This window comes from Diaphorina citri, unplaced genomic scaffold (assembly GCF_000475195.1).
Source record: "Diaphorina citri unplaced genomic scaffold, Diaci psyllid genome assembly version 1.1 scaffold2604, whole genome shotgun sequence".
NCBI classification, from domain to species: Eukaryota; Metazoa; Arthropoda; class Insecta; order Hemiptera; family Psyllidae; genus Diaphorina; species Diaphorina citri.
In genome coordinates, this window is record NW_007380022.1 from 22,658 (window position 1) to 33,676 (window position 11,019).

The following is an 11,019-nucleotide window of genomic DNA, read 5'->3' on the forward strand; positions in this document are numbered from 1 at the left end:
TTATTATATCACATACTAAGTTTTAAACCCATAAAATACACGAGACCTTGTTTAGACTGCCAGGATAAAGGGACTTTTCAGTCCAATTCGAGCAGGGTAAACAAGGTTCTATTATCTATTCTATTCTAATACCAACACTTCTCACCACGGTCACCACCGCACTGGTTGTTTACAGCTCGAAGCTGGTGGCGATGCCATGTATTATTTTCTCCACTTTGACTCTGTTAAAGTAGACCTGAATTTATTTTTTGTTTTTCCTAGTGAGGGCCAAAATTTTTCCAAGTCAAGACACATTTATTATATCACAAACTAAGTTCTAAACACATAAAATACACGAGACCTTGTTTAGACTGACAGGATAAAGGGACTTTTCAGTCCAATTCGAGCAGGGTAAACAAGGTTCTATTCTATTCTACACTTCTCACCACGGTCACCACCGCACTGGTTGTTTACAGCTCGAAGCTGGTGGCGATGCCATGTATTATTTTCTCCACTTTGACTCTTTCTATTCTAATTCCAACACTTCTCACCACGGTCACCGCCGCACTGGTTGTTTACAGCTCGAAGCTGGTGGCGATGCCATGTATTATTTTCTCCACTTTGACTCATTTTCTGCCACTCGTGTCACAACAGTGACATTTTCAATTTCTTTCTTCTTTGCATATTTAGATTTTTTCTGATATTTTCAGCAGCAAATTTATTTCTTTTTTTGCATTAGGCAGTTAAGGTGTGTCCACACTTAGTCGATCGACGGGCGCTCGACTATGTTTGCACACACCTTTAGATACTCTTTCCTTATTTCTAATATTTTGAGTAGTCGACGTCTCGTCGTGTGTTTATGTGTTGACTAAATTCAACTCACCTTGCCTTACCAATTTGTGCGTCCAATTTTCCTCTTGCTCAGGAGTTTATCGGGAAACAATTAATGAATGAAAACAAGTGCGTGAATGGATGATATTTTGAGTAGTCGACGTCTCGTCGTGTGTTTATGTGTTGACTAAATTCAACTCACCTCGCCTTACCAATTTGTGCGTCCAATTTTCCTCTTGCTCAGGAGTTTATCGGGAAACAATTAATGAATGAAAACAAGTGCGTGAATGGATCAGCTTTATTGAATAGTCTCTTGGTGCAGAACAGTAATAATGCTAATGATAGTACCTATTATGAACATAACAAAAACAAGTTAAATAATTAGCTTTATTGAATAGTCTCTTGGTGCAGAACAGTAATAATGCTAATTGATAGTACCTATTATGAACATAACAAAAACAAGTTAAATAATAAAAATCTACATATTTAGTAGATAAGTACCTAACTTATACATAAATAATATAGGTACTTGTATGAATGCTACTTAGATACCTACTACTTTTATGATTAATTGATTTTATTGAATTGACTTGACAGTCAGAATGAAGGTTACCTACTTAATTGTGAAACTGATAGACCAGCTGTCCTTGTCTATTCGTCAGCTGATTCTTATCTAGTAGTAAGTAAGTGAGATAGCTGAATGAGCAATTGAGCACCTAGGCATAGAAACTTCATGTTGATTAAGTTTTTGGACACTTTTTTTACATGTCAGCTGATTCTAATCTAGTAAGTAAGTAAGTGAGATAGCTGAATGAGCAATTAAGCACCTAGGCATAGAAACTTCATGTTGATTAAGTTTTTGGACACTTTTTTTTACAACGCTTATGAAGAGCAACTTTATTAGATCAACTGCTCCTTGCAAAGTCAATCAAGTTTTCTGCTGTCATGCTGTTTATCTGGTTTTGCCAATTCCCTATGCCAATTTCCTGATCAGGTTGAGTACCACTTAAAAATTACCAGGACCATCACATCCCCAGAGATCTTTTATCCAGGGTCATTCTACAGATCTTCTTTAAGTACACTAAGGGCATAATTGAATTATGAAGTACCAGATCTAAACCAATCAGATGCAAGATATATTGTAAAAGGAGCAAAGTGTTTACCAACAGTGCCTAACTTCTATGCTAGGTTGCTAGGTAAATCTTTTGAAACTCGAGCCACAGCTTTGGAAAATTCATAATCTTCTTTAGAGCCAGAGACCTATTCCGTAAGGGCTCCTCACTCCAAATTTTGCATTTCCCTCCTTGCATAAATAGAAATTGATAACTGACTGATACAAAAGAAATGGTTGCCTAGAATTTTCATTTGCAATGGATCTTCTTTTAGTAATTATATGATGCTGCTAGATCCATTGGTTGAAAATTCAATGCCTTAGCTCAATCTATTTGACAACTAATTCTTCCTTCAGGACAAGGAATAAAAAGTGCAAGATTGGAGTGAGAAATCTCTTCTAGAATGGAACTCTGCAGGACTGCAGTCTTGTAGGAAAGTCCATAAATGCAAATGTTATCAAAACACTTTGAAAACTTGGTCCTTTAGAATCCTTCCTTCAGGACAAGGAATAAAAAGTGCAAGATTGGAGTGAGAAATCTACTCTTGTTGAATGGAACTCTGCAGGACTGCAGTCTTGTAGGAAAGTCCATAAATGCAAATGTTATCAAAACACTTTGAAAACTTGGTCGCCTTCCTTCAGGACAAGGAAAAAAAAGTGCACGATTGGAGTGAGAAATCTCTTGTTGAATGGAACTCTGCAGGACTGCAGTCTTGTAGGAAAGTCCATAAATGCAAATGTTATCAAAACACTTTGAAAACTTGGTCCTTTAGAAGATACACTAATTTTCTTCTGCACAAAACACCCAAAGTAAACATTTGATTACAATTAGTACCTATGTATTAGCAATCAGCATTAAGTCCAGAACTCATAGAATGTATTTACACTTACCAAGGGTTCAATTCAGAGATTGGAAGTTGATATTGATAACCATTATCTCTGGGAGGTTTGACTGATATCTGGGAACTACTACCTCTTATAGACAGATTTTTGTAATGTCTCACGGACGCGCCTAAGATTTCAAAGTTTGTTTCTTAAGTGCTAATCTATTAAAATATGTGACTTGTTTTACTTCGCGCCTTTTAAAACTTCACTAGGAACACTCCTAAAGCAAGTATCTTCCCTCTTATAAACGGATTTTTGTAATGTCCCATTGACGCGCCTTATGCACAACTACCTTGGAAAATTCATAATCTTCTTTAGAGCCAGAGACCTATTCCATAAGGGCTCCTCACTCCAACTTTTGCATTTCCCTCCTTGCATAAATAGAAATTGATAACTGACTGATACAAAAGAAATGGTTGCCTAGAATTTTCATTTGCAATGGATCTTCTTTTAGTAATTATATATGATGCTGCTAGATCCATTGGTTGTAAATTCAATGCCTTAGCTCAATCTATTTGACAACTAATCCTTCCTTCAGGACAAGGAATAAAAAGTGCAAGATTGGAGTGAGAAATCTCTTGTTGAATGGAACTCTGCAGGACTGCAGTCTTGTAGGAAAGTCCATAAATGCAAATGTTATCAAAACACTTTGAAAACTTGGTCCTTTAGAAGATACACTAATTTTATTTTCTTCTGCACAAAACACCCAAAGTAAACATTTGATTACAATTAGTACCTACGTATTAGCAATCAGCATTAAGTCCAGAACTCATAGAATGTATTAACACTTACCAAGGGTTCAATTCAGAGATTGGAAGTTGATATTGATAACCATTATCTCTGGGAGGTTTGACTGATATCTGGGAACTACTTAATTCAGAGATTGGAAGTTGATATTGATAACCATTATCTCTGGGAGGTTTGACTGATATCTGGGAACTACTTTGTCAAAGTTGAACTTGGTGTTTTCACTGTTTTCCCCCAAGGAACCTTTATCAAACACTGAAAAACACAAGCACTATCAAATACCTACGTATTCGCATGTGGCGTATACAGGGGAAAATGTTTTTTTTTTACCGCCAAGTTCAAAATTTACAACTTTCCAGTTTTGCTTATTTTGAATTTGAAATTTTGAATCAGTTTTTTGAATTTTTTTTTTAAAAATGGTAGTTTGATGGAAGAGATGTGTTTAAAAATGATTTTTATATAATACTTTTATCGTTTTAACTGTATGTAATCTTTATCTATCGAAAATATGTTTTCTACGTTTGCCAGATATGTAAAAATATTGTCAATCAAGTGTACGTATTCGCAGATAACAAACGCATCTACTTATTTCATTAATAAAACATGAATTTTCCAAACAGAAAACAGAAGAGAAAATCCGGGAAGGTGAAGGAAAAAGGAAAATAGGAAAAAGTTTGTGGAAATGGAAAAACACGAAAAAGAAAATTGTGCGGAAATTTTAATACACAATGTTGCCAACATCAAACACCTGAATAACCGTACCGATCGAGGCCATTTTACCGTACTTTGCGGTGTTGCCAGTTGCCCGATAACAAGAACCCGGTTCTCACTAAAACATTTGTGTCGGCTAGTGTTGGAGGTGTTTTGTTTGGTGTATATCTGCACAACAGACATCAATGGCCCCTGATTAATGTAATCTTGCCTAGTATAGATGAACACCTGAATAACCGTACCGATCGAGGCCATTTTACCGTACTTTGCGGTGTTGCCAGTTGCCCGATAACAAGATCCGTACCGATCACAGTTCCAGTCCCATCAACCTCCGTGTAATGTGCAGCCTACTTGCCCCACTTGTCTTCAAACATAGGCCGCGGATTCGATTCCCGCCGGGGCGGATTTTATGATTTTAACCTGAACCCATGATGTTCGTTCTCGGAACGGCTGACTTTCTCCTGTCCTGTCTTCTTCTATCTTCAATTTCGAGAGGATAAGACCTTAGCAGTTAGAGTTCCTTAGTTGAAAAAAAAAAATAAAACTTCAAAAGCTTCATTCTAGACTGGGGACTATAATCTCATTCATAGGCTCGAAACCGTCTCCAAGCATTCTCAGAAAATACCTAAATATGAAATTATTGAAAGCATTATAATCTGAAATGCCTATATCTAGATGTCTAAATAACAAAGTAAATGTAAATCTTAAATAGGTATACTTCCAATTTTATTGCCACTTTTAAATGTACAAGGTGGAAAGGTTGGGGGGAGAATGTTATTACAGATAAGTAGCTGATCAAAAGCATCAAAAAGATGCATGTAAGAAAAAAAAAAAAAAAAAAAAAGCCCGGGGCGAATTTTAACCTGAACCCATGATGTTCGTTCTCGGAACGGCTGACTTTCTCCTGTCCTGTCTTCTTCTATCTTCAATTTCTTCCCCCCTCATCTTACTTCTGTTCTCTAATGTGGCTAATATTTGGCTTTTATCAAATAATGGATCTTGTTCTTATAATATAAGATTTATTAAACCAAAACTCAATAAACGATATTAGTAGATACACAAAAATCTAGGTATTAAAGAATATAAAGTACTAATAAAGTAAAGTACCTACCTATTTACTACTGTTTATTAAAACTTGTACACATAACATGGCATTCTAAAATTAAAACAAAAAAATATATAATAATACTGTGTCAATATGTTTATAAAATAATACTAAGTATAGTCTTAATAATGGACGGATTAAAATAAGTTCGAGATTACGATAGCAGAAATTCAGTGAATCATTAAATTACATTCGCTTTCTCCTGTCCTGTCGCCTTCTATCTTCAATTTCGAGAAGATAAGACCTAAGCAGTTAGAGTTCCTTAGTTGAAAAAAAAAAAAATCAAACTCCAAAAGCTTCATTCTAGACTGGGGACTACAATCTCATTCATAGGCTCGAAACCGTCTCCAAGCATTCTCAGAAAATAACGTAACACCTGAATATGAAATTATTGAATGCAGTATAATCTGAAATGCCTATATCTAGATGTCTAAATAACAAAGTAAATGTAAATCTTAAATAGGTACTTCCAATTTTATTGCCACTTTTAAATGTATAAGGTGGAAAGGTTGGGGGGAGAAAAAAAAAAAAAAAACTGGAGGAAGTAGAGGGAATTTCCCCCCTCATTTACTAATTTCTTACTTCTGTTCTCTAATGTGGCTAATATTTGGCTTTTATCAAATAATTCATTAAACCAATACTCAATAAACGATATTAGTAGATACACAAAAATCTAGGTATAAAAGAATATAAAGTAATAATAAAGTACCTACCTATTTGCTACTGTTTATTAAAACTTGTACACATTACATGGCATTCTAAAATTAAAAGAAAAAATATATTATAATACTGTGTCAATATGTTTATAAAATAATGATAAAATAATACTATAGTCTTAATAATGGACGGATTAAAATAAGTTTGAGATTACAATAGCAGAAATACAGTGAATCATTAAATTACATTCATGAAAAATACGGTACACTTAATTATTAAGAGAGAAGAGAAAGAAAAAAAAGTAAAAATGGATGGGTAAATAAATATGGATATCTGGAGCAACATTTTATTATCATCTTGTGTAACAAGTAGACACTTTTTTTTATTATTATTAACATTTATTATAGTGTGCAAACATAAAGAGTAGACACTTTTAATTATCTTCCAATGGATAACAAAAAAACTTCAATGGTTATTGTGCAGTGTCAAGTGTGAGAGGGTTTAGAACTTTATAGATTAAAAAGCTTAATATGAACGAATTTACAGGTAATTTTACACAGGAAAATACCATCCATACCCTCCTCCTCAGCTTTGATGGGAGCTATATGAAGAATAAGGGAAAAAAATACATGGCATAAAACCCAGACTTGCAATGATGCCAGTGCCCTAAATCACCAAAGTATGGAATGGAAAAGCAGAATTTTGAATTTGGACGAATCATATCGAAATATGGAATTGTAAATACTTTTCCATACTTTGGTGATTTAGGGCACTATGAACAAATTTACAGGTAGTTTTACACAGGAAAATACCATCTATATTCTCTACCCTCCTCCTCAACTTTGATGGGAGCTAAATGAAGAATAAGGGAAAAAAATACATGGCATAAAACCCAGACTTGCAATGATGCCAGGAGTTGAGAAGGTAACCCAAGATATTTGTTTAAGCACTTTCTCTTTCAACTCACTTCTCACGCTACCTAACATAGCATATTATTTTATTCCACTGTCTACAGAACAATTATCCTGCTCTGAAACTGGGAAAAGCAGCAGACATAAGGAATTTAAGAAAAAAAATGAACGAATTTACAGGTAGTTTTACACAGGAAAATACCATCTATACCCTCCTCCTCAGCTTTGATGAGAGCTAAATGAAGAATAAGGGAAAAAATACATGGCATACAGCCCAGACTTGCAATGATGCCAGGAGTTGAAAAGGTAACCCAAGATATTTGTTTAAGCACTTTCTCTTTCAACTCACTTCTCACTCTACCTAACATAGCATATTATTTTGAAAAGGTAACCCAAGATATTTGTTTAAGCACTTTCTCTTTCAACTCACTTCTCACTCTACCTAACATAGCATATTATTTTATTCCACTGTCTACAGAACAATTATCCTGCTCTGAAACTGGGAAAAGCAGCAGACATAAGGAATGGTGAGTTTGTCATTGCTATGGGATCACCTCTAACACTGAATAATACAAACACGTTTGGTATCATTAGTAACAAACAGAGGAGCAGTGAGACCCTTGGACTGAATAAAACCATCAATTACATTCAAACAGATGCAGCCATTACAGTAAGTATAAAAAAAGTATATCTCCTCTTTTCTGTGAGTTAAAAAAAAAAGTTTTGAAGTAAGGAAGGTTGTGTTGGCTCTTATGACCCCCTAATGATTAAGGGACATCTTAATGACAAGAGCCAACAAAAATTCTTAGAAGAGTAACCCATTCTTTAGGACTGTGTATATCTCCTCTTTTTTGTGAGTAAGAAAAAAAAAAGTTTTGAAGTAAGAAAGGTTGTGTTGTCTCTTATGACCCCCTAATGATTAAGGGACATCTTAATGACAAGAGCCAACAAAAATTCTTAGAAGAGTAACCCATTCTTTAGGACTGTAGTAAATCTCCTCTTTTCTGTGAGTAAAAAAAAAAGTTTTGAAGTAAGGAAGGTTGTGTTGGCTCTTATGACCCCCTAATGATTAAGGGACATCTTAATGATTAATGACAAGAGTCAACAAAAATTCTTAGAAGAGTAACCCATTCTTTAGGACTGTTTGCCTCTGTACCTAAGCCTTGGAGTGGGCTTTTTGTGCATGCCCAGGATAGTATTATGCCAGTTTTCTTGACAAGAAGTGAATTTTTTAGAGTGATGACAGTGTAGTCTTGGCCATAATGTCTGCATTTTGACATGTTTCAGTTTGGAAATTCCGGAGGTCCTCTAGTGAATCTAGATGGTGAAGTCATCGGAATCAACTCCATGAAGTGTATTATGCCAGTTTTCTTGACAAGAAGTGATTTTTTTTAGAATGATGACAGTGTAGTCTTGGCCATAATTTCTGCATTTTGACATGTTTCAGTTTGGAAATTCCGGAGGTCCTCTAGTGAATCTAGATGGTGAAGTCATCGGAATCAACTCCATGAAGGTGACAGCTGGCATTTCATTTGCAATTCCTATTGATTATGCTATTGAATTTCTGACAAATTATAAGAGAAAAGGTAAATTTTGTGCATATTCAAAAGGAAAATCAGACCTCCGTACGGAAGTCTTATATTACCGAAATTAAAGAGAGAAAGAGGACAAAGACGATCGATCCTTATCTGTTTAAGATAAAATTCGCCCGGACGGAAATTGAACCCGCGATTTGACGCTTACAAGGCAGGCGCGCTACCTTCCAAAATATCTAGGCTGGCCCTCAATCCTCAATTACTATATTTAATATTATCGTGGATAATTTAATGGAGATCATTTACTTCCTCTTTGACTTTCAGACAAAGATCGAACCATCACTCACAAGAAGTACATAGGAATCACAATGCTCACACTGAATGAAAAGCTGATAGAACAATTAAGGGACGGGAGAAAGACATCTGTTCCAAGAACGATCCTTATCTGTTTAAGATAAAGTCCGCCCGAACGGGAATTGAACCCGCGACTTGAGGCTTACAAGGCAGGCGCGCTACCTTCCAAACTAACTAAGCTGGCCCTCAATCCCCAATTACTGTATTTCATATTATCGTGGATAATCTAACGGAGATCATTTACTTCTACAAAGAGTTGCTCTTACCATATAATGGAGGAGCAATGAGATTAATCTTGATGGGCATTTTTTCTGTGGACATTGCCAATCCAGCCTTGAGAGCTGTCTTCACAGCATCAATGCCTTCATAACCATAGCAGGCTACTTCAATGTCTGCACGAATCTTGACGGCTTGTGATGTCAATTTACGTTGAATGTTGTTGACCAAGACATCTCTGGTGTGTTCATCCAGTCCACATTCTATCAGGGTGGTGGGGTCCCTGTATACAATGGAAGAAATGAAAATGTATAGATGCAAACTATACCACCATCACAATCACCAAAGAAAGCCATTAAAAAAAAAAAAAAAAATGCCCTAACTTCATAATGAGTACTACAGCCATTTCTCTTTGATCTGGCTTTGGGCCCCTAATAGGTATTTACTATAAGTAAACTGGCATTTTTTTAGAATATAATAACAATACAATAACAGCGCCGCAGGCGAAATTTTTTAACATTTTGGTCTCAAATCTTCAGAAATTCAGTCTCATCGAAATCCTAATCTTCAGCTCCGCAGGAGAATTTTTTTAAAAAGCATGAACCCGAAGTTTGTCATTATACAGTCTACACATTCACATATCCTGGGGGGATGAAGATTAACACAAAAAAGGGGGAAATGAGCAGCGCCGCAGTCATTTTAGACTTTTCTTCCATAGATATTCAACTGCCCATTATTTTTTCAACATGAACTTCATGTACAGTAAAATTTTACTAACTATTGTAATATCTCTATATTTCAATGTAAAATAGAATCTATTATTAGGTATACATTTTACCTTTTTCTTTATCAACTCGAATGACAACTACAGGCTCTGTCTTGCCAACTCGGATCAATTTGTTGATGGATCTAATACGCCTCCTGGACAATTCTGAGAGCAAGATCATGCCCTCAATGTTGTTGTACTCTAGCAGATGTACATAGGCACCCATCTCAGCTATGCTGATCACAGTTACCATGACAACATCTTCAACTTCGGGATACTTTTCTGCATAGAATCTACACGACAATGGCATTTCGATGTGTGGATTTTAACCTGAAATGGAAGAAAAGATTTTAATTAATGTAATACCCTAGTTTTACACATGTTTTAGCTCTACTTGATTCTGGTGAACCCCAACCTAAGAAAAACATTACCCCCAACTTCATCTGACATACATGAAGTAGGTACCAGGTTATTCTGCTTTATTGTACTTGGCTATGGTAAAGTGATGACTTGATGAGTCTAATGAGGGGCGATGAACGTTTGAAAGGATAACTTTATCATGTTACCGGTTCTTTGAAAGGAATCTTACCTTAGGATTAAGCTTAAAGTCTCCTTTTGATAATCAGATTTTTATCAGCAATCTGTAAACAAGGATTTTTACTGAGATTGGGTCCAGTAAGAAAGGGAGACACTTTTGATGGAAAGTACTATTAGTAAAGAGTAGATTTGATGAAAATAATGAATAGAAATGATTCCTTTCCTTCTAAAAAGAAATAAATTTCAGAAAAAAGTAGAAAAAAGTTGAGGACTGGCAACGGCCTTTCGAACCTCCAAAAACAACATCTCTACTTTTTTGAAAAATCCGAAGCTGAATGCTCGAACGAAGTTCGCCATCGGTTTATACATAAAACCCTTTATGTCCTTTTTGTTTATAGCTCGTGTCATCCCACTAATTTTAGTAAAATCCATTCATTCTCTATTTAATACATTTTGGATCCTCCATTACTTTCCTTAATTTAATTTAGTGAACTTACCTAAGCTTAACTTCATCTACAGTAATGGATAACAGTAGTGAGAGACTTTCCGTGCGTCTCTCCATGAGGTGGAACCTTTTTTGGACTTTGCGTGTTGGGGGACGCGAATGGTAAACTACAGGTAGCAGCACTCTAGCCGGAAAGTTTAAATAAAAAAGAACACGACCCTATACGTAG

General features: G+C 35.6%; 2 protein-coding genes across 2 annotated transcripts in view; one reads left to right on the top strand and one right to left on the bottom strand.

Annotated features, from left to right (window-relative positions):
- Positions 1 to 6,932: 6,932 nt before the first annotated feature.
- LOC103519199 (serine protease HTRA2, mitochondrial-like) lies at positions 6,933 to 9,056 on the top strand. Its single transcript, XM_026830778.1, has 5 exons — positions 6,933 to 6,950; positions 7,389 to 7,607; positions 8,385 to 8,523; positions 8,797 to 8,897; positions 9,006 to 9,056. The coding sequence occupies exons 1-5, from the start codon at positions 6,933 to 6,935 to the stop codon at positions 9,054 to 9,056; spliced, it is 528 nt and encodes a 175-aa protein (XP_026686579.1).
- Positions 9,057 to 9,072: 16 nt separating this feature from the next.
- The window catches only part of LOC103519200 (eukaryotic translation initiation factor 2 subunit 1-like), a 10,294-nt gene continuing 8,347 nt past the window's right edge, over positions 9,073 to 11,019 (bottom strand). Inside the window, exon 2 of the mRNA XM_026830779.1 lies at positions 9,073 to 9,325. Coding sequence (XP_026686580.1) covers positions 9,073 to 9,325 — 253 coding nt within the window. The remainder of the gene's footprint in view (positions 9,326 to 11,019) is intronic.

Coding starts and splice junctions, on each gene's coding strand:
- LOC103519199 (XM_026830778.1), top strand. Junction 8,524..8,796: donor GACAAATTATAAGAGAAAAG/GTAAATTTTGTG, acceptor TTTGACTTTCAG/ACAAAGATCGAACCATCACT. Junction 8,898..9,005: donor GGGACGGGAGAAAGACATCT/GTTCCAAGAACG, acceptor AAACTAACTAAG/CTGGCCCTCAATCCCCAATT.